This window comes from Doryrhamphus excisus, linkage group LG1 (assembly GCF_037039965.1).
Source record: "Doryrhamphus excisus strain RoL-2023G ecotype Guam linkage group LG1, RoL_Dexc_Guam_v1.1, whole genome shotgun sequence".
NCBI lineage: Eukaryota > Metazoa > Chordata > Actinopteri > Syngnathiformes > Syngnathidae > Doryrhamphus > Doryrhamphus excisus.
The window spans coordinates 12,693,907-12,716,353 of record NC_136357.1 but is presented as its reverse complement, the minus strand read 5'-3'; the positions used below and the strand labels follow the sequence as shown (position 1 = coordinate 12,716,353).

General features: G+C 40.8%; 4 protein-coding genes across 8 annotated transcripts in view; 2 read left to right on the top strand and 2 right to left on the bottom strand.

The window, feature by feature from the left end:
- Window positions 1-399: 399 nt before the first annotated feature.
- On the bottom strand, window positions 400-4,357 carry psmd7 (proteasome 26S subunit, non-ATPase 7). The gene is made up of 8 exons (XM_058074565.2): window positions 4,188-4,357; window positions 3,714-3,805; window positions 2,962-3,054; window positions 2,787-2,884; window positions 2,626-2,706; window positions 2,325-2,416; window positions 1,989-2,187; window positions 400-951 (listed from the first exon to the last, which is right to left on the bottom strand). Exons 1-8 carry the CDS (start codon window positions 4,259-4,261, stop codon window positions 691-693), a joined length of 990 nt encoding a protein of 329 aa, XP_057930548.1. The 5' UTR covers window positions 4,262-4,357; the 3' UTR covers window positions 400-690.
- LOC131130717 (dynein light chain roadblock-type 2-like) lies at window positions 4,194-5,837 on the top strand. Of its 3 annotated transcripts, none has more exons than XR_009130073.2 (5): window positions 4,194-4,392; window positions 4,473-4,548; window positions 4,879-5,046; window positions 5,203-5,360; window positions 5,468-5,837. XR_009130073.2 is itself a non-coding variant. In XM_078790301.1 (5 exons), exons 1-5 carry the CDS (start codon window positions 4,390-4,392, stop codon window positions 5,544-5,546), a joined length of 357 nt encoding a protein of 118 aa, XP_078646427.1. In that variant the 5' UTR covers window positions 4,194-4,389; the 3' UTR covers window positions 5,547-5,837. The 3 variants fall into 3 exon arrangements, 2 of the variants coding, with proteins under 2 accessions (XP_078646427.1, XP_057930552.2); XM_078790301.1 differs by having other exon boundaries at window positions 5,203-5,233; XM_058074569.2 differs by having other exon boundaries at window positions 5,203-5,837.
- A 246-nt stretch (window positions 5,838-6,083) lies between these two features.
- LOC131131257 (dynein light chain roadblock-type 2-like) lies at window positions 6,084-6,977 on the top strand. Its single transcript, XM_058075785.2, has 4 exons — window positions 6,084-6,291; window positions 6,361-6,436; window positions 6,509-6,676; window positions 6,830-6,977. Exons 1-4 carry the CDS (start codon window positions 6,289-6,291, stop codon window positions 6,883-6,885), a joined length of 303 nt encoding a protein of 100 aa, XP_057931768.2. The 5' UTR covers window positions 6,084-6,288; the 3' UTR covers window positions 6,886-6,977.
- Window positions 6,978-7,233: 256 nt separating this feature from the next.
- The window catches only part of LOC131131266 (genetic suppressor element 1-like), a 66,192-nt gene continuing 50,978 nt past the window's right edge, over window positions 7,234-22,447 (bottom strand). For all 3 annotated transcript variants that reach the window (XM_078790347.1, XM_078790350.1, XM_078790353.1), the window contains 12 exons: window positions 18,599-18,771; window positions 17,298-17,510; window positions 17,039-17,194; window positions 16,233-16,510; window positions 14,556-14,832; window positions 13,851-14,487; window positions 11,972-12,230; window positions 11,767-11,889; window positions 11,279-11,632; window positions 10,251-10,547; window positions 8,884-8,987; window positions 7,234-8,811 (listed from right to left, as the gene is read on the bottom strand). In XM_078790347.1, the coding sequence (XP_078646473.1) occupies window positions 8,674-8,811; window positions 8,884-8,987; window positions 10,251-10,547; window positions 11,279-11,632; window positions 11,767-11,889; window positions 11,972-12,230; window positions 13,851-14,487; window positions 14,556-14,832; window positions 16,233-16,510; window positions 17,039-17,194; window positions 17,298-17,510; window positions 18,599-18,771 (3,009 nt within the window). In that variant the 3' untranslated portion in view covers window positions 7,234-8,673. The remainder of the gene's footprint in view (window positions 8,812-8,883; window positions 8,988-10,250; window positions 10,548-11,278; window positions 11,633-11,766; window positions 11,890-11,971; window positions 12,231-13,850; window positions 14,488-14,555; window positions 14,833-16,232; window positions 16,511-17,038; window positions 17,195-17,297; window positions 17,511-18,598; window positions 18,772-22,447) is intronic.

Below are 22,447 nucleotides of genomic sequence, written 5' to 3'. Positions count from 1 at the left end.
GGCACTCATTTTGGTCATGGCTATCCCAACCTATCCCAGCTGATTGTTTGGGTGAGGTACAACACAACCTGGACTGGGCGCCAATCACAGGACACATAACCATTCACGTTAACGTGCACCTCTGGACAATCTAGTCTTATATGAGGATGCCCAAGTACTTCAGAGAATTTGTAAACACAAGTGATTGAAGATGTGCCAATCACCAGACCAGTACAATAACATGCATCAAACTGGGAGGATTCTAATATTTAGCTGGATGAAAAAGGTAACAACAATAAGAAACAAATGGGACAATGGAAAGTTAAGGGGTTTGATTTATAAAGTTCACACTCTGCATCCATTTACTTGTTTACCAGTACTGAAGAAAGTGTGCCAACTAAAAAATAATAATTCAGCAACTGTTAATATGGTTCAAATTTAATAAATGACAAAGAAAGCATCTTACAAAACAGCAATATCGGCTGCAGCACAGCATGAAAAGTATGGGAACTATGAAAACACATGTTCTCAGATGTCAGAACATGAAAGAAGCCAACAACAGTCTTTATACAGAGTGCTGCTTGTATGTGTCTCAGTTGACACCGTTCCCCTTATAGAATCCTACTTATAGCCTGAGACCCACATACAGAGGCTGCAGCACGATCCACTTGAAGACAAAGTGAGGTGATGTTTGGCCTACGATAAAGAAAATCATTTTTTCTTTTTCTCGTCTTTCTTGGCACCGGCGTCCGTTTTGTCCTTCTCCTTGTCTTTCTCATCTTTCTTCTCCTTTTCGTCTTTCTTTTCCTTCTTGCCTTCCTCCTTCTCCTGGCCTTCTTTCTTCTCTGCGTCCCGGTTTGATATCTTGTTGTTGATCAGATTGTGCAGAGCCACCACAGAGCGTATGAGTGACGCCAGATAGACCACCAGCATCTGGTCATTGGTCTTAAGGTAGAACGCTTTGGTGAACTCCTGTAAGGACAATTCCACAATTATCACATGCATGTCTTCTTGAAGAACGACAAAGATTAGAGAGGGTCTGAGGTGAAAGCTTGGATTTACCGACAAACGCCTCTGTCCACTTTTACTTAGGTAGACTTTTGAGGAAAAATTGCAGTGTCATTGTTTCATAGACTTCTACATACAGAAACATTGCCTCCTGCTGGTCAGTAGAAAGAGGATATCCAGGTTGAGGATACCCTTGCATGATGATGCTGTGAAAGGGGAACTGTACTTTTTGGGGAATTTTCACAATCCTTATGTGAAACATGAACACATATTTCTTTCCCTTTTCTATGCATTTTAACAAGAGAAAATGACTTAGTGTGAGCTAGCTAACAACGCATGTCATTGGGACGCACCTATTTCAACTACAAAGCCCTCTTTTTATCATTTGATATACATTTGATTATGCATTAACACATAGATTGATGATATGTGTAATAATTACAGTATCTTGCCGTATTTTGATGACTTAAAGGGGACTTATTATGCTCATTTTTGTCAGAATACGTACGTACGTCAAAATACGTACCTTCCCATTACGTCCACACAAGAATGCACAGAAAAGGAAAATAAATACGTGTTTGACATAAGGATGGTAAATGATGGGCAAAATAAATACAAAAGTGCAGTTCTCCTTTAAAATGTGTGTGTCATGTTAACATTATAGCTTGCATAACTGTGCTAGTGTAGCTAACATTTGTGTCATCGTGGTCCACTCCCACATTAATGAGTTGCTGTATGTCCATTACATTGGACAAGTGCAGAGTTATAGTGTATGTGTAAAAAGTGGATAAGCACACAATAGCACTTTTAGCCCAAAGAGACAAGTGTAGACAAACACAGCTCATTGGCATTAAAGCTACAGACCCAGTATGGCTTACTAAAAATACTTTCTTTCCTTACTCAGTGTGCATCCAGGTGACTGCAAGGTTAAACTACATTTAAAGGTCAAGGCTAACATTATATTATAAATGATTAAATAATGATAAAGAGGAAGTGTGTACCAGGAGATTGACATCTGGCAGCAAGTTGAAGACATCCTGCAGCTGGTAGATGATCTGATGGTTGATGGGAAGCTTCCCCGCTGCCACCCTCTCCAGGTACGAGCGGATGTCCAACAGCTTGGAGTTGAGCCCCTTCAAACCGTGAACCTGGTTTGTGATACGCTGCGACAGTGTGCCCACTGTGGTGTCCTTGATATCTCTGGAAACATGAGAGCATTTAGCAATTAGTTTGGACTGAAGCAATGACACATTTACCGGTTGCATCCATGTAGTGCAGTTAATTGCTTTAAGATGCAATTAATCGACAACTTAATTAAATGTGACAAGTCCACTTACCTGAGAAGGTGCTCTACTCCCACTTCTTCTGCTTCCTCAGCTCCAATCTCACTGGTGACATGTTCAAAGGTCTTCGATGTTGGTGTTCCATCCTAAGAATATCCAATTGCTGCAATTAATGTGCAATCTCAACTGGTTTGTATCAAATAAAATAAATATCTAATATATATCTAATATCTAAAAATAAATAAATGTCTAAATATATTTATTTTCCATTCTTCAAATCAAAAAGTGATTTTATTTGTACATTTATGCTTCCCTGCCACAGCAACAAGACAACAGTCAATGAATTATCACTTACATCATGTATTTCTTCTACAGAGATATATGCTTCTGTAGGAAGACCGAGGTCCTTGGGTTTTACATCAATAATGACTAACACCTAGGAGGGAAAGAATAAAAACAGATTAATTAAACAGTGTAAGGAAGAATTAAAAAAAAAAAACATCAATAGCGACATACTGAATTGGTACAGTACTGCTTGATGAGCTCATTGATGGCGATGTCGTTCTTATGCAACTTTGGCCCTGTGTGGTACCATCCCACGATTCTTTCTCTGGCTAAAAAATGTTATGTGAGCGCATGTTTAGTGCTCAACAAAAAAAGTCAAATGTAATAAACAAAAAAAACAACTTACCATTGACTTTCTTGAACATGCCATACATGTTCTCCAAGTAGTCGTGGTCCAGGAACCACACAGAGTCATCCCTGTCATCCTCATCAAAAGGTACTGCAAAGAAATATTAGTACTGTAGTAGTGGTATCACAAGATTTCTTTTTGAAACAAAAAAACTTGAAATAAATTAATTAATCACACAATCAATGGAAATGAACTGGATCGTTTTGCAGGCCTCCATATATTGCCATATGCATGTTTCGGCACCTAAACACTCCATTGAACAATCAGTCAGAGAGTAATATACAATAATAATGTGAGTGTGTATGGTTGTTTGTCTATTTGTGCCGTGTGATTGGCTGGCGACCAATCCAGAGTGTATCCCGCTTCTCACCCAAAGACAGCTGGGATAGGCTCCATACCCGGCACCGTAGTGAGGATAAGCGGTATAGAAAATCGATGGATAGATAGATATTATCATAACTTAGTGGTGTATTTGTTCTCCAAAATGTTGTTTACAGTCAATTTGTGGGACAATAAACATTTCAAAATACATCTGCATTGTTTTGAGACAACACTAAATTTAAAAGTTTGCTTGTCCAGTCATTTTTTTGTACTTTTCTCAAAATTAATGTTAAAATCTCGTCTAATAAATAGTAATAATATAGTCAATGGTTTTTTGTCATGTGTTAACATTTTGGGAGGCAATCCTTATACTACAACCAACAGTGTATGTGACATAATGAATTAGGTTTGCCTGTCAACACACTCACCTGCGAAGCTATTTGACACATCAAGAACTTTCTTCTGCCACGACCCCAACAGGACTCCAACCACTCTTTTCTGGTTGCCAACCTTCCCTATTCTGTACAACAGAAACACAAAATGAACACAATGATTTGCCATAATGTTCTTGGTATCATTCGTCGTTATGTCAGACCAGTGCTACATGCTAAGCTAACGATTTTTGTATTATTAAACCACCGTTTACGAAGATTCGACTTGTCAGTCGTTCTCTCTGTCTCAATATAGAATTAATAGCACCAATGTGACAAACGGATTACCCCTTTATAAACCCTACAGTTGTTCCCGAAAGTGTATTTGTGCCGACACAAGTAAGCTAACTAGGCTAGCCTTTCCTCCATTCATTCTGAATGGGACTCTGACTCAGCACGTTAACGTTAGCTTAGCCAATGCGCTGTCGCCGTACATTGGTTCAGTTGATACACACACACACAAGTACTCACCTGTTAAAATGGTCGACCACACTGAGTAAAACCAATGGGTGAACAACCACGTTTTCAACCGCTAACTCCGGCATTTTCGCTGCTGAGACGGACCACACACAATCCAACTCTAAACACGACTGCTGGCGCGACACTTCCGCATTGGTCTGACGTCACTTCCGTTTCCATTGGTAACTCAAGGACGCAAAGAGCGGAGTGTTGAATGGTCTGTGCTCAACGTTTATGTCCTTTGAAAGTTATGTATATGCTATTGAATTTTGAATTAAATAAATGTTTGTATTTCAGGCGGAAGTTGAGGAAATTCTCGAGAGGATTGAAGCCCATGGGAGTGTCAGTGGAATAATAGTCGCCAATGCAGAAGGTAATTCAATATAATGACACTCAACACTGACATTGAATAATAATATCCAAAATAAGACCTGATTATTGGCTCCAGCGATCCAGCCACAGCGACCCGAGTGGACACTAGCGGTATAAAAATGGATGGATGGACCTGATCATATAAAAAAATACCCAATTCCTAATTTTAATACGGACCGCCCATAATGCAGCAATTGGTTTTTTTTGTCTTGTGATAATTTATGTTATTTGTGTTACTTTGGTTACTTATTACGTCTACACAACCCAAAAACAATAACAGTAAGACTACTAATAAAGAGTAAATTATAATCTAAAGCATTATGTTTGACAGGTATTCCAGTTCGAACAACATTTGAGAATTCCAAAGCCGCTAAGTATGCAGGACTCCTTCGCCACCTGACCATGATGGCCAGAAACACAGTGCGAGACATTGACCCTCAGAATGATCTCACTGTCCTCCGCATTGGCACCAAAAACCAAGAGATCATGATTGCACCAGGTGAGCCAGTTCATCAGGGATGTACAAACTTTGTCCAACCATTTTCCACATTCAAAAAAATTGAAGGATGTGTGGGATGGGCGCTTTCATACATTCTTCTGTACATTAAAAGTGTAACCTCTTAACATTACCCCATTATATTCTGTGTGTCCTTAGAGAGCGACTCTCTTGTCATCGTCCTCCAGAGGTGCGAGACATGAGAAACGGCCTGGTGGTTAATCCAAGCAAAATCCATTTTATCACTATGTTTAATTGCTGCCTGAAATGTTTGTTTGTTGCAACATCGCTGTGTAGAGTCTGCATATTCTCACTAGGTACCCCGGCCTCCCATGTTTCAAAAATATGCATGTAATGTTATTTGGTGAGTCTAAATATTCCATATGTGTGAATGCAAATGTTTGTTTGTCTATATGTGGCTCAGGGTGTATCCTACGCCTCCCCTGAAGACAGCTGGGATAGGCTCCACTGAGGACAAGCGGTATGGAAAATGGATGGATTGATGAATGGATATTACATGAGATTATACTGCATACTCCACACATTAGTCAGTGCTTCAAAAGCCAGTATTTGAAGTAGTAGTTATATTCCAACCACTTCTGTTGACAGTAGTATGATATTACTCATGCATATATGATTGCTAATGTGAAGAGAATGTGGTCTATAGTTGCAGTAGTGATATTTCTGCAAGTTGTGTTAACAATGAATGTGCATTCCTACAGCATACATGATTTAATGTAACTTTACACTGTGTAAACAATGTGATCCAGAATATGCTTCAAATTAAAAGTATGCTGAGATAAGCTTTGCTGTAATTTGCTGCTATATGAATAAACACAATATAAGCATAAATTACTGGCACTTCTATTCAACTGTATTTTGTAAACAAAGCTAAGAAGACTACGCAGGACAATTTTTGTTTTTTAATAATGGTCCGGACAGCTTTTCAAATTTATCGACGTCATTTTTATTATGTATTTTGAAAAATATCCATCCCGGAAGTCAGAAAATTAGAAGCAGCTTTTCCAGAGACGAAACAGCACAAGCTAATTATATACCACACATATTTTGATATAACGTCAGAAAAGGATATTTTTCTCACGAAACATGACAATATACGTAACTCGTATAAAATGCTTAAAAGAGGGTTAACGTTGTGGTGGACGTCATTAAGAGCGTTTATCGCCTAACGTGATTGCGAGCTACTATTTAATTCAGGTAATTGGAAATAAAGCGTCGAACAAAATGGTAAATATAATAATTCTGACCTGAAAACGCATTTTCTTACGTATGAAAAATTATTGTTTTATCTTGCAGGGTGAAGTTGAGGAAACTCTCCAGAGAATTGAAGCCCAAGGAAGTGTGCTAGGAACAATAGTAGTTAATGCAGACGGTAACTCGACCCAGCAGAGAACATTCTTTTGACAAGTAAATTCTCAAGTAAATATACTTTTATTAAATACAGGCATTCCCATCCGATCAACATTTGACATCTCAAAAGCTGGAAAGTATGTGGAACTTCTTCGCCACCTCACCGCACTGGCCAAAGGTACAGTGCGGGACATTGACCCAGAGAATGAACTCGTAGTTCTCCGCATCAGCACTAAGAATCAAGAGATCATGGTTGGACCAGGTAAATATATACATCTAGTAAATTTAAAGAGTCTTATTAACAGCCAGTGAAGTTAGAGAATGACTAAATGTTGTAAGCGTTTGAGTAAACCTGTATTTGAACTTTGACCCCACGTGTTATTTATTTGTAAGCTGTTCTTGTATGTCTCCATAGAGAATGGCTATCTTCTGATACTCATCCAGAGATATGAGAGATACTCGAGAGCATGAGAGGCAGATATTGTCCTTGGAAGTGTGTAAAGTTAATAAGCTTAATATGAAAGTTAAAATAAAAGAATAAAAATATAAGTGTAGATCCTTCTTTAACATTAAACTAACCAACGAAAAGACTTGGATTCCAATTTTCATTATTAGACTTTGTGTTCAGTCAGGTGTAAAACATAACATGCGGCTGCATAGTTATTAGCACAAAAACACACTTATCTGAAAATTTGTATGCAAACTCCACTTGGCAATATACAAAATATGTTTACATATTTAACCACAGACATTGTGATCATTTAACAGTAACAATCATCAGCAGACTCAAAAATAATCACCAACACATTGTAATCCACAACATTTTAATGCAAATTTCTATTTGAATGTACAGCAATCTGTTAATAAATAATGCACTGCAATTGTACAGTTTCTCCAAAATAAAATAATACACGATTAAAACAAATACGCAGGATTTCACACTCTTGTTGAGAAGGAATGGTAATTTTTTTGTTGTTTAAAAACATTTTTTTTCAACATGTTGACATGATCCATTTATAACATTTCTCCTCTGGCACCAAAGATGGGCTTGTTTGAAAAAGTCTGTTCATTATATTAAATGTTTAAAACAAGCTCCTGATCTGAATTATAGTTATTAATTCACAGCAAATCCTCTTCAATTGGCTAAAATCATTGAAGAGATGGAGACAATGTCTGAGCTCTAACAAGAGTATAGACGTTTCTTCAAGTTCTATCCACATATATAGGCTTATGTCAAGGTAGTGTGTGTCATACAGTGGAGCCTCCAAAGTGGGACTCCCTGAAAGTGGCCATTTTCTGTAAAAATATGCTTCACAAGTCAACACAAAACTTGGGAGTTGTTCATCAAATTAACCACACAAGTTGCTTTTTCTTAGACATTTAGTCTTGTGTGACGCCACCACACCTCTGTACCTGTTCCCTCTCCATTGACTGTCAGGCATCTTCAAGGGGTGAACAGTAAGTGTGGCTAAATGTTCCTTGAAACATCCTTTAAAACAACAATGTTCTGTAATGACAGTTTACATGATTTCCTATGGTAATATTTTTGAAATTAGAACTTCAAAGTCAACCAGTGGCATGGAAGGGATTAAATTCAACTTCGGAGGTTCCACTGTACATAAAAAGCCATCCAACAAGTGTCATGTCGACGCATGTCCACCTCCAAATAGTTTAAATAACAATTCCAATACATTATGCTTATATAACATCCTTCATTTTCTTAGTTTTCTTGTATTTTCTGTAAATTCTGACCAGCAGCAGTTCCAAAAGCAGCGTATGGCTTTTTGCAAAATAAACAAACATAGAAAATTCTTCCATCTATTACAATTACCAATGTAAAACTATTATTAAAATGCCCAAAAACATTTGGCATAGATAATTGACACTTTTAGTTTGCTGTTTGTGGCTCCAATGACAGATCCAGTAGACGCTATGAGGGGGGAAAATGTTCCATGTTTAAGTGCATCCTATCATGTTTAAGGCCTGAGGTGTGCTTGGATGTCTAACATGACTATACAGCCTGCTTATGTGTGTATGTTTTATATATAATTGAATGATGGGTTATTGTGCTGTTTCACATTAACAGCTTTATGATCCTAAAGTAGATTTCATCTAAAAAAAAAAAAGAGAATATGGGTATTGAATATGGTTACCATGGCAACACGAGAGTCCAATTTGGGACCTGGACCCTAAGTGACTTCCTTCAGGTTCTGTAAGTGCAAAGCGGTCCTGCAGTTCAGTGTGAATTGTGTCTTGAGGTCACCTGGGGGCGTGCCCGTTGATCTGCCCCCTGCCCCAGTGCATGCTGGGTAGCGTTAGACACCTCCTGAAGTGCTCCAGCTGGGCCTGAAGCCTGTCCCGCTCCTCCCTCACCCGTTGCCTCTGACTCACCAGCTCCTAAACACATTTCTTTTGAGTGAAGGCTTCAATTAAGCAAAAGGAGAAGTAAAAAAGACTCAACGTGCTTACCGCCATGGTGATAGAAAGCTGTTCAGCAGTTCTGGTCAGGTTGAAGTTCTGTGCTTCAAGTCTTTTACACTGACTGTGAAGAACCTGCCTCTCTACGCTGCGCTCTGTAAGGCAGAAAAACAGAAACCTGAATTCTAATAATTACTTCATTAGCTCTTATGTTGTGGGTTAAAAAGATGAGAAATTTAGTTATCTATATCTTTATAAACAATACAGAATACCTCAGCCCAAACAATCACATGAGGTAGTCCCTTTCTGACCCCAAATTGTTGAGGAAAGAAATTGTTATTTATCCATTTGGTGCGCTGTCATGCCCTACATATGGGATCATATCAAATTGCTGTGGGTAAAAAAATCTCGAATGTATCAATATGATGAGCTGCCATGTTTCTTCTTGCAAGGAAGTACAAACAGACTGAGTACCTCAGCATTGAGAATACTACAAAATAAAACAACTTGTTGTGGGAAAACAACTAATACTGTTTTGTGGTGAGAAACTGTATCAGGAAAGACAAAAGTTTTAAATCAAAGTACAGTTCTTACTGTACCTACTTCCTACAATGACTGGCACTCATGATCAGTGTTGGGTATCGAGCATCGATGGGAACCGGGACTCACATTCCAAGTATCCCAGAATCGTTTATTTTTTTTTTTAGCCCTACATTTGTTGATCAACCAACCCGTCGACTGGAAAAGATGGTGAAGAAGAACAGGCACACACCAACAAAGTAAAAGCATCAGGAAGCATTTGGTTTATCCATTTCAACCTTGAACAGTGTGCAATGACGTTTGCAAGCTGAGATTTGCCAAAAAATTAACAGTCTGCACTGTGCAACATTTCCTAAGCCATTGGCTAATGCAAAGGAGGGTGCACCGCTAGTATGATTAAATATCTGTGGATTCATAGTGAACAGAGATCCCTGTTTTTGACGCGCCACACTGGACCTCTTCCAATATGGTGAACTGCCATGTTCATTCTTGCGAGAAAGTGCCTTTGCGTTGAGGATAATACAAAAGATCCCACTTCTGACACCAAATTTTGGGGGAAAACAACTAATACTGATTCATTTACTATTCCTACATGAATGTATAAACAGCCTAGAGTGCCTAAGCAGAGACAATCACACAAGGGATCCCAATTCTGATATCAAATGGTAAGAAAACAACTAAATTGTTGAATTTATTCTGTTGGCTTGTATTTATTCTTACAAGAAGTTACGAACAGGGCTTGCACGGTGGACGAGTGGTTAGCATGTAGGCCACCCAGTCAGGAGTTTGGCTTGGGCAACTAAAATGAATGCAGGGTATCCCACATTTGACACCAAAGATCTATTAATAAGAAACAAAAAATGTTCCATTACACTCACCATCCACATAATCCTGATAAGCCTCAAAAATGGCTTCAATGCCGTTCCATTTTCTTGCCGGTTCCTCCACCTCATCATCCTCCTGCCCGGATGAATTGTCTTCCTCTACCTCATCTTCATCATCAGTTACATGTTCCAGAGGAGCCACAACATCCCGGTTGGTTCGAGGCAAATGGAGGTGATGGCCGTTGACGTGCACGTGTGGAGGAGTATGGTTAACATGTGGCGCTTTGAGCGGAGGGACGTTAGCCTTCACACCCGCCTCCACACTTGCCTCAGGGAGCCAGTTTGGGATTCCTTACAAGGAGAGTGAGACATAAATGGTACTCATCAGTGACAGAAAGCTCCACAAAAGCTTAATTATGAACCTTTTATCCTATATAAGTACAGCTAATTACAAACTAATATGAGTATGGTTTCAAACTGGATTTGATCCACATTAAATTATACACATTACATTCATAGATCATACTGTTTATAATTTATATTATATAATTTATATAATTTATATAATCTGCAATAGCCATACTCTAGTCACGTCATTGCAATACTGTACATATTACTGTTATTATATATTGTCACATCCATACTGTTTATAATTCTGTATAATCTACAATAGTCATATTATAGTCATTTATATCCCTGTACATATCCTCACTGTATTATAGTCATAGCCTGTTATAGTTTTTTACATATATCTGTCCATTTTTTTCAACATTTACTTCCTATTAAGGTACTTATAAAATTGCACTTCTGGTTGGATGCTAACTGCATTTTGTTGCCCTGTACCAGTGACATGAGCAATAACAATAAAGTTGAATCGAATCGAATCAAATCAAATCAAATCAAATCAAATCAAATCAAATCAAATCAAATCAAATCAAATCAAATCAAATCAAATCAAATCAAATCAAATCAAATCAAATCATGTCATTGTACTGCCATTGCATGTTCAAACCACCAGATGGCAGAACACATTTATTTATTATCATTTATTGTATAGAAGACATTGTGGTGGAGTGTCTTACCTTTGTGTTGTGTGTTGTGTGTGGACTGCAGCACAGCCTGGTGGAAATGCTGAGCAAAAGCCTCGGGTGTGAACCTCTCCCAGGGCCTGATCCGACCGTTCTGCCCAGGAACGGGCTCTTTCTTCAGAGGAGCTACTGCCGCATGACCATTGTGAACCAACTGGGGTATCTTGTTGGTTTCTGTGAATGCTCCCTTTTGATGTTGAGAGGCCAGTGGTGGAGGTACTGATGCTGTTGGCTGCTTGTGCGGCGTATGCTTATGTTTGTGTAAATATGGAGGGGACGGACTGGGTGAGTTTAGATGAAGATGTCCATTTGATTGACAGGAGGGAGGTGGGACTGATGAGGACTCCCCTGCAAAGACATGAAGACTTTTGAGCATCACGTAGCATCACATATAGCAAACCTTTTTTGATACAGCTGTCGTATTGAATCTCATTTGATGCAGGTGTCCCTAATAAAGTGTACATATGTATCATAGGTCTCACCAGTTGACGAGGCGGCAGCGGCAAGAGGGCTGCTACATGGAGATGTAGAGTTATATCTGAGTGTGTCCAAAGTCACGATATTCTTCTGAATTGCCTTCAGCAGCTCTTCAGTCTTCTCTTTGTCTATTATGAAAAAGAAATAGGCATCAACTGATGGAGCAATTATGGTAAACTAGGACAAAGCTGTGTGTTGAATCAGGGTTACCTCTCCTCTGCTGGGGGCTGACATGGGAGAGCTTGAACATGCGGAGGAAGTCCTTTTTCTCCGGCAGCTCCGGGGCGCCGTCCATCTGCTCGGCTGTGTACGGCGTGGTCAATGGGGAGGCCTTCTTCTTTCCCTGCACAACCGGCGGGGAGGGGCTTCGCTCCCTCAGCATCCTTCTCCTCTTCCTTTTCTTACGCTGCAAGATCTCATCGCGGCGGGCCAGTGGGACAAGGCCGCACATGTGCAGGAAATCCACTTTCTTCAGAGAGAGCACGAGAGAGCAAGAGAGAGAGAGAGAGCGTAATGAGTGATGCGGGCTTGATACTGAAATATCCAAACTTCCAATACCAGCTCTTCATGCGCTTTGATTCTCAAATCAAAATTGATACTTTTCATATTTAAGTCACGTTTGTCTGAAACGTTTGTCAATTGAAAACAAAGCAATATGTGAATTGTGAACAAAAATGTCATTCTTTTTGATTAATGGTTACTTATTTTATTTTTTATTGTTTAAAATACAATTTTCACATATTTTAAGAGTTTGTCTTGTTTTTTTATGTTTATATTTATATTTTATATATTTTAGATGTTTATATGTCCACCCTCGGCCATCTCTGTGTGGAGTTTGCATGTTCTCCCCGTGCATGCGTGGGTTTTCTCCGGGTACTCCGGTTTCCTCCCACATTCCAAAAACATGCTAGGTTAATTGGCGACTCCAAATTGTCCATAGGTATGAATGTGAGTGTGAATGGTTGTTTGTCTATATGTGCCCTGTGATTGGCTGGCAACCAGTCCAGGGTGTACCCCGCCTCTCGCCCAAAGACAGTTGGGATAGGCTCCAGAACCCCCGCGACCCTCGTGAGGATAAGCGGTAGAAAATGAATGAATGAATGAATGTTTATATGTGTATATATTAGCTTAGCTGTATTGTAAATCACCTCGCAACTTCAATATAAATAAAATAAATAAATAGCAAATTCATTCATTCACGACCCTCATGAGGGTCGCGGGGGTTGCTGGAGCCTATCCCAGCTGTCTTCGGGCTAGAGGCAGGGTACACCCTGGACTGGTGGCCAACCAATCACAGGGCACATATAGACAAACAACCATTCACACTCACATTCATACCTATGGACAATTTGGAGTCACCAATTAACCTAGCATGTTTTTGGAATGTGGGAGGAAACCGGAGTACCCGGAGAAAACCCACGCATGCACGGGGAGAACATGCAAACTCCACACAGAGATGGCCGAGGGTGGAATTGAACTCTGGTCTCCTAGCTGTGAGGTCTGCGCGCTAACCACTCGACCGCCGTGCCGCCTAAATTGCAAATTAATTATTGAAATGTGAATTTGTTTACATTTATTTTTTATTTAATAAATTAATTAAATGTTTTGTATTCTTTATGCTATAATATGAAATACACAACTGTTTAAAATCTACCACACACATTAGATGACTTTGCACAAAGTATTGGTATCGGATCGGTATCAGTATTGGATCGGAAACAAAATGAGTGGTATCTCTGCGAGCCACTTTTGGGTCCCAACTCACCCGTTGAGAATAACCGCTGGAAATGACAGCAGGGCTCTGCTTTTTTTTTTTTTTTTGCAAAAATGCGAGTGGAAGATTCTCTCTGTATGACGGTGACGCTTGCTGTTTTTAGTGCTTGTATTGAACTTTAAGAATTTACAGCAAACACACAAATGATAACTCTCGCTAGTCAAAGATCCTCTAATTGACAGGAGCGCGCTGTGCTCCTGCTGTTTTGAGGAATCTGCTGGAAAATGTTTTTGAACTTAACTAGTGGGCCGGCATGATGTTATTCACATTCCACCAGTTGAAGATCCATGCTGCAGCAGTTTAAAATGGATGTACCTCAGAGGAAGTGTCCAGTTTCAGTGGAGGTTGTTCTGTCACTCTCCTCAGATGGGCCTTCACTTCTTCCTCATCACTCTCATCATACGACTCGTTCAAGTCGTAGTAATAGCCTCCTTCCCGGGCCTCCTTCCTCCTCTTCTCCTCCATGTCCAGCTTGCTGAGGAGTCTGCGGTGTTGCTGGAGGACTTCATCATACACCAGCAAGCTGTCTCTGTGATTCGTGGAGGTCATGTGTTGTGACGCTGGGTCAGATAGAGGCGTGCAGAGTTTCAGATGGAGGTTATTCATGTGATGTCGCTGGAGGAGTTCCTTCTCGGTCTTGGTCAAGAAGTTCGCCTCTTGTAAACTACCTCCTCTCGCTGAGGGACATCTCTCTGGGGTTTCAGTCCTCCTCCTCAATCCATCATTCATTTTCTCCCCCCAGCTCAGGTGGGGCCGGTCGGTCCTGGTCAAACCCGGGGGAGGTCGAATTGGTGGGTTGAGTTTTCGACGAGAATCGGTGGAGGAGTCCACAAGGGAGGCTGGGTTCCACAGTGTGGTTGGAGGAGGCGGAGGAGGAGCTTTAGGTGAAATGAGAGGAGGTGGAGCACCAAGGGCAGGAGGTCCATCTTTGCAAACATGGTGATGGGCTGTTCTGTTGAGGCACATGAAACTAGTTACAACTTTCACAGCGACAACACAACCCTCTCTTATTCTCCTCACCTATGGCTGTCTTTCCTAGGCTCCTTCCCCTCTGTCGGCCCCTCCCTGTCATGTCCTCGCTGCCGTGTGAGCCAAGCCTCTTCGTTGGCCCTCTGAGTCATCATGGCTGATGCCAGAGCTCCATGGATTCCACCCCCAGGTGCTGTGTGGTGCTTACCCAGGTGAGAAGGCACCAAGCTGGGAACCGGGGGCGGGACGGAGCCCCTGGAGGAGTGGAGGTTTAAGGGGAAGGGTTTATGTGCTGGGAAACCTTGGGGCTCGGACTCCTTGGGTTTATCTGGAAAGATAAATTTGAATCAAAGACAATGCAATGCAGTTGGGCATTTAGCATTGACGGGAAACGGGAATCATACTGCGATTCCCTCAGAATCAATCATTTTTTAACATTTCAATATGTATGTTCAGTGATCGACCAGCCCGCTGGACATATAACACCAGCGAAGAAGAAGCGGCAGGAAGCATTCGTGTTCATCCATTTCAACTATGGACAATGCAATGATGCTCGAAAGTTTGACTCTGCAACAAAACTTCGGCGGCACCTTACTTGTTTGATATTCTGCATGCAGGTCAATAGTAGTAGTTAATAGTAAAACAATTTTTATGGTATTTATATACTAGTTAAAAATACTCCTGTGAGAAATTCATAGTAAAGTAATTCACAAAAAGGTCATATAATAAAAAAAAAAAAATTGAAACATTTATATATTTCATCCAAGAGCTTAGTTAGATTAGTACCCTCATTTAACACATACAAACATTTAAGACCCTACCTTTCAAAAGAATCTGAATCTATAATAGTTAAGAACCGGAATCGAAACAATCGGGATTGTGATCGCTCAAATTCCAACGATGCACAACCCTACTTGTGACGTTCAAAATTTGATTAAGTTAAACAAATTAATCAAATAAAAATACATTTAAAAATTGAATCGAATTAAAGGTAACATAAAAATGCAATAAATAACATAAAACATTAACATTGTACAAGGTGGTATGGGGTGTCCAAATTTTTTTGCCTGACCGTATTTATTTGTTTATGTAAGCTAACTCTACTCCTTAACCATTGTACACAAAAGGGTGTAAATTTGTACATCTACTGTGTGCCTTGCGCTATTTTTTGGACATATAAACTAAATCGTGGCACTTTTTTGTAACCTCTATGTTTGGCCCCCATTATGAATTTGGTACACACCTCTCAAAGGGATAGTTTAAATTTTTTCGACATTTTTATAACATCCCCATCAGCATTGTAGTACATCAATGGTGACCCCGCACTTGGTCAGCTTGGAGTTTGGTGATGAGAAATGTAGTTCCGTTTAGATATTGGGGTTACTTAAGTAAAGAGTTCGGCTTCCCAAAACAATATGCGTTCAAAAGAGTACTACATTTATTGCATGACAAGAATGCTGATGCTCGATATGAGCTGATTTTTTGAGGTCTGATTGTGAGGTCTGATTTAGCATTTTTGTCATGCAGATATATAGCTTTCAAACGTATATTGTTTTGAGAACTTAAGTAACCCCAATAGCAAAGTAGACTACAGTACTTATCTCACCACCGAAATCCAACCAGAAGTGGACTCACAGAGCAAAACCAGCATTTTGAGCACAACCCATAGGGGGCGCCACAAACACCCAAGTTTATATTAAGCTTTATATTAGCTGCTTTGGTGGGTACCGAGTCTGTTTGGAGTCAGCCTCTCGCCTGTCCTGGCCCTGTCCTCCAGTGGTGCCCTGTGAGGCTGCACCTCAGCCAGGTAGCCGTGGCTCTCCGATGCTCGGACCATCTGCTGCTGTCGCTCTCTCTGCCTCTCCTTCTGTCTGTCCAGCAGCTCTCTCTCCCTCTCCTCTTCCCTTTCCCTCTCTCGCTCCAGCCCGGCCTCTCGCTCCCGTTCTTTTTCCCGTTCACGCTCGTGCTCCCTCTCTCGCTGGCGAAGCTCGTTCTCCATCTGTAGCCTATGGGGACGGGGGAAGGTTGACAAGTATGAAGGCACATACACACACACACACACACACATAAACACAGGGGTGTGGGGGAGGTGGTGGAGAGAAGGCGAGAGATGCAACACCCAGCATGAGGCAGATATTAACCACACACTGGTGAAGCTCACACAAACATTCATACACGCGCATAAATATGCACTACTCCACTTACCATGAGGGAAATAATCCATACACAGCATGACTGAGCAGGAACAGATGAACACTTAATGGGAAACCACAGGGAAAGCACACACATTCATGCAGGAGCCATTACGGAAGCAGATGATAAATACCACACCAACATCTCCCTAGTGTATTGTGCAGCAGAAAGTGAGCACAGGATAGCTCTTTTTTATGTATGCACACGTTTGCATATGGGCTTTCGTGTGAAGGGCAGCATGCGTTTGTGTAAGGTATAGGAGACACAGTGGGGGGAGTGTGCTAAATATACTTGCAGAGACTCATTACACAGCAGAGTGTAAGGAAGGAAGGGTACAGTACCGCTCTGCTAGTACACTGTGGTTTAGCTCTCCAGGGTAGCGACCTCCAGGCAGGTGTAAGTGCAGGCCAGAGTGATGCAGAGGAGGGAAGGCTCCCCCTGCAGGCACAGAGTAAAACTGCGACCGCAATGCTGACATACACAAGGATTCCTCCATCCTGCAGCAGAGAGACACACAAATGCAATCCACTATGTGTCATTGTGACTGCACCTGAATGCATCACCACAATGTATCATTGTGCTGCTGTGTAGGTACAGTACCTGGGTAAAGACAGAGGATGGTGCATGAAGGCCGGGTGATAATAAGCAGCAGCGGCGGCGGCGGCAGCAGCGTGAGCAGCAATGGCGGGGTCCAAAGTCAGTGGCACAGACGTCATCCTGAGGTCATCCGTCGTGGCAAAGGGACGCAGCGCTCTCAGGTATTCCTCCGGGACGGCGCCCGAGGGAACGGCAGGGTGCATCTGCCCAGGTAGACTGCACAACACACAAGCAGGATTTATTGAGATGTAACATTAAATAAATGAATGAATTAGTAATAATAATAATAATAAATTTTATTTATATTGCACTTTACATTACGTAAATCTCAAAGTGCTACAAAGAAAGCATAAAACCTACAGTGAAGCGATAAATACCCATACTCATACCACCCAGCGCACAGACTGTTTGCCCTCCTACCCTCAGGGAGGCGCTATAGGAGTTTACGGACAAGAACCACCAGGTTCAGGAACAGCTTTTTCCCAACAGCTGTCTCCTTGTTGAACTCTGCCCCCTATTGCCCACCCCTTCCACTACTTACATCCCCCCACTGATCTATGCCCCCCCCAAATCACTTCATTGCACTACTTCATTGTACTATTGTACAGATTGCACTATTGTACATATTACTGTAATATCTTGTTGCATTCATAGATCATACTGTTTATAATTTCTATAATCTGCAATAACCGTACTCTCGTCACTTCATTGCAATACTGTACATACTACTGTTATTATATATTGTCACATCCATACTGTTTATAATCTGTATAATCTGCAATAGCCATATTATAGTCATTTATATCCCTGTACATATCCTCACTGTATTATAGTCATTGCCTGTTATAGTTTCTTACATAGATCTGTCATTTTTTTTTCTACATTTACTTACTACTAAGGTACTTATAAAATTGCACTTCTGGTTGGATGCTAACTGCATTTTGTTGCCCTGTACCAGTGACATGAGCAATAACAATAAAGTTGAATCTAATCTAATCTAATCTAAAACAACACAACAAAAGGTATATATATATTTATCAAAAAAAAGGCTAAGAAAAGGCCTTTGTAAAAAGGTAAGTCTTTAGGCTCCGTTTAAAGGAGTCCACAGTCCACAGAATTGATTATAAAGCCACACTGGTCACAACATTAGGGCTACTTGCACATTCTAATAAGAGCTACAGCAAGAGCTGTTTACATCACATAATAATAATAATAACAGTTAGTTTGTGCTAAATGTCCTGTTTCCCTGTATATGCAATGTCCTGCATCTAAGCTATTTGTACACATTGTGTCTGTGTCCTTGCCTGAGGCTCTGCATTCGTGGGTCTTGCATGACCGAGCTGGGGGTGAGTCCAAACGGGTGAGCCAGTGAATGAGGTGGGGCTATGGGCGGGGTCCCCTTGTCCTGCGGTGGATGGGCGCTCTCTGTGGAGGCGACCGCTCGCTCCCTGCCAAGCCTCTGGACAGTTGGCTCTGCCTGAGAGAAGACAACGTGAGAGGAGTTAGCTAAAGAGCGAGTGGGAAGAAAGTTCAGAGAAAGTGGTTTAAAGCTCTGTGCTGCACCCTGAGGCTCAGCCGAGTGGAAAAATGGGTTCCGATATGTCATAGCAGGTCAAGATCAAAGTGAGGAGCTGATCCTAATATCTTGCCTGATGCTGGCTTCTTCATCTCAAACATCTTCTCTCTAGAAGAGCTTTGGTCACCAGAGTGTTCCATTTAATCTTTCATTGCTGTGGCTGGAAGGCAGCCAACCAAAAGTCAGAAATGAAGGTATGTTGCTCTTCCAGGGAACCTTTTATCTACTAACAGATACTGACGCATTTTTATATAAAATTAAAATGTCAGGGTCCTGATATCTGTGATACTATTGCTTTGCTATTTTTTTAAAGGCAGTGTACTAAAAACGCATATGTGCAGAATTTGTTAAAACAGTGGTTCCCAAACTTTTTACAGTGGCCTATCCCTTGAGATATTTGACTGGAAGCCATGCACTCCTCCTCCTATACCTATTATGCTCATTTATCAACCCTTTGTATTGAGTTGTGGTCTCCTATAGAGCAGCTACACACAATAACCTGCACAGAAAACCTTTTAGATTTTCCAGAATCAGCACCTATTCCTGCTACATTTCCTTTGATTTGTGCTTCCTGCCAAAACGGTCTGTTTTAATTTATTCCACCCACGGCCCGCCTTCGGGCAATGCCACTCTGCTGTGATTGGTCCCACACTCAAAGTGCTTTCCTAACTACATATATAAGGACGTAAGAAAGAAACGGTTTTGCCACGCCTTTTGAAACCCAGTGTTTTGAGCATATATTAGCCACACCGGACGATAAGTTGCACATGTCCACATCATAATAAGACATGTATTGGCACGCATGAGTCCGTGTGGACCTGGCAACTCTTTATTTGACAGGAGCTAATCATGATAAATAAGTTATGATAAATAACTATGAGAAACGTTTAGCATATATATATATATATTTAGCCCATAGCTGGGCCCAGTAGCCATTGGCCAATAAATTGCCATGCTAGGAAGAAATTCAAGATAGGATATTATTGTATATTTCTTAGCTACCTTTTGCGTTTTAAGTTGCTGTGTGATGATTTTGGCCTTCTATTGGAGATGACACAGTGAGTCAAACTGCTATATTGAATATATAAATTATCTGCATTGCTGTTTAAGATGCAGGGTTCAAAGTTTAAGAATACAGTAGTGGCTTATACACCAGAACTTACGGTAATCTTACTACATATTCCTGTTTAAATGACGTGAATTTTGTTTTGTTCTCTAACAATGGCTATGGTTTAAGTCTTAATACACATTTAATACCAAACTGAAGGGGAAAGTTTAACAATGACGATAAAGCAGTATCACATCTCACACCTCATTTTCGGGGGAATCCTTCGACTTTGCCGTGTAAGGTTCTTAGTGGATGAAGCACGGACACCCTTTGACTATTGTGTCAAATCTTGTTGTCAACAGACAACCACAGTCAAAAGCCACAAAAACACATAGCAACACAAGAGTGTGCCTGCAGTAAAATATGTGCACTTTGAATGCAGTTTGACTGTATTTGAATGCACCGCTCATGGAAAGCTCATTGAAACATCCAATCATGTCCTATGTTAAGGAAATGCACTGTATGAAATCTCTACATAGGCTTATAAACCGTAATGAGCCCATTTCATCTAACAGGTTGTAATCTCTCATGTAGCATCTTAATGACAAAGTGCACATTACACACAACCTTTCCAGACCATTCACTTACTCTCCTGGCCTTTCTTCTTCCTTTCCATCACTTCCCTCCTTTACAAACTCCATTCTCCCTTCTGTTTTCTCCCTCAATGGTCTGAATGGCAGCTCCCCCCTCTTGCCCCTCGGCAGGCAGAGCCACAGAGTGGTCTTTGTGAAGAGGGGGAGAAAGGCAGCTCTGATCCACGGGGAAGGGGGGGGGCTGCCCCTTCGTATTGTCTCGGGGACGCCCGGTGCCTCGCCCCACTTTAAATTCACTTGCGTTTTGCACCGAGTAAACATCTACAGATGCACACAAGACCCTCTTCATGTCCTTAAGCCTTGTGTGATGGAGGGTCAAACACACACACACACACACACTGTGCACACACTACAGGCGGATGAACACAATAGGTACAAGTATATACAGCTGCACAGGTTTTTTTTTCAAATGTCTTACAAAGAGGGATACCACCTTTCCACCAAGTAGCGCACTTTGGCTCAGTTTGGTACACATTTGTTTGTGTTTACATTCTCACTCAAGTATATTTCTTTTTGGCCGATCTGTGCGCATTCTCATTCATGCAAGTCATCGTATTCTCAGGGCACTGTACTGTGCAGGTGGACTTTTTGAGAGCCTGCTGCGGAGGTACCAAACTCTGTTTTACAGCACCTCAAGGGTGACGCTAAACCGTCTGATGAATGATTGATAGATGTTCATAGAAATGTCACTCCCTACAAGAAGGCAAATCCTTAAAAAATTAAATTGAATATCAGTAGCATACATCAAGGTTGTTATTGGGTTATGAGCATAAAATGAATAGGAAATCCTGACAAAAATCAACCAAGTTTCTTGTATTTTATTTCCCACCTATTTGTTGCCAGGTACAGTTAATTAGGGCTCAAATGTAATTGTCCTGTAGACCACCGAAAACTAATGCTACTGCAAAAAAACTCCAGTCAAAGACCCTTTAGTCCCTCGTTTATTGTGGTTAATTGGTTCCGGACCCAACTGTGATAAGTGAATTTCCACAAAGTTGTATTGCTCTTTATAAATTCAACATTTTCATACTTGTAGAAAACCTGTTTACTACCTCCTAAATATGTTTTTTAAATCATAATTAGAATGCTCTAGACATGAACTAATAAGCCATTTAAGACATAAATAGTATTGCCGTGGGTTACGGCCTCAAGAGTAGCCCGTGTTTTTATTTGGGATTATAGTTCCTACTGTGTGATAAATCAAACCGGCAATCAAGTCTGGTGTGTGCGTGCCTCACTGAACATTACAGTAACATTACTGTCTTTGACCGTGTCTTCTCAATGCCTTATTTGTGTTTTTTATGCTTGAACAGGCTTTATTTAGGCAAAAAAGGAACATTTGCTTGAAATTCTTTTTTGTAGTGATAATAGGCCATATTAAACTACAAAGCAGCATGATTTACTTAATATATTCTTGAAAAACTGCGACAGAGTGAAGTCGCAAAATGCCAACCACAAAGTGATGAGGGAAGACTGTATTTGACAGTCGTGCCTACTTAAGAACGTACTGTAAAAACACGCTAGTCAAAGATCCTCTATATGACAATATAGAGCAGGGGTCTCAAACACGTGGCCCGCGGGCCAAATGTGGACCGCAGGACACTAGTTTGAGGCCCCCGCCTTGATATGAAAGTTTAATGTTAGTGCGGCCCGCGCAAGTTTGATATGGATGCTGTATGGTATCATGTACCCAGAAAAAATTATTACGTCTGATTAATGTTCATGTTAAAGGTTAAATAACTGTTAATAGTTATCCTCCCTATCCGTGTGGAAGTGGTAAGTTTTTGGCTATTTAAGTTTAAAGGAAATAACTTGAAGGCTACCGTTTAGGTCGCTAGCTCTCTAGTTTGCAAGTTAGCATGTGTCTCAAGACCCT

Excerpts from the sequence above, each read along its gene's own strand:
- LOC131131257 (XM_058075785.2), top strand. Across the intron at positions 6,437-6,508 it reads AATAGTAGTTAATGCAGACG|GCATTCCCATCCGATCAACA; the intron begins GTAACTCGACCC and ends TATTAAATACAG. Across the intron at positions 6,677-6,829 it reads AGAGATCATGGTTGGACCAG|AGAATGGCTATCTTCTGATA; the intron begins GTAAATATATAC and ends ATGTCTCCATAG.
- LOC131130717 (XM_078790301.1), top strand. Across the intron at positions 4,549-4,878 it reads AATAGTCGCCAATGCAGAAG|GTATTCCAGTTCGAACAACA; the intron begins GTAATTCAATAT and ends TATGTTTGACAG. Across the intron at positions 5,234-5,467 it reads CTTGTCATCGTCCTCCAGAG|GGTGTATCCTACGCCTCCCC; the intron begins GTGCGAGACATG and ends TATGTGGCTCAG.
- psmd7 (XM_058074565.2), bottom strand. The coding sequence starts at position 4,261 with ATGCCGGAGTTAGCGGTTGAAAACGTGGTTGTTCACCCATTGGTTTTA. Across the intron at positions 2,417-2,625 it reads CTGTAGAAGAAATACATGAT|GATGGAACACCAACATCGAA; the intron begins GTAAGTGATAAT and ends GGATATTCTTAG. Across the intron at positions 2,188-2,324 it reads GGAGTAGAGCACCTTCTCAG|AGATATCAAGGACACCACAG; the intron begins GTAAGTGGACTT and ends TCATGTTTCCAG.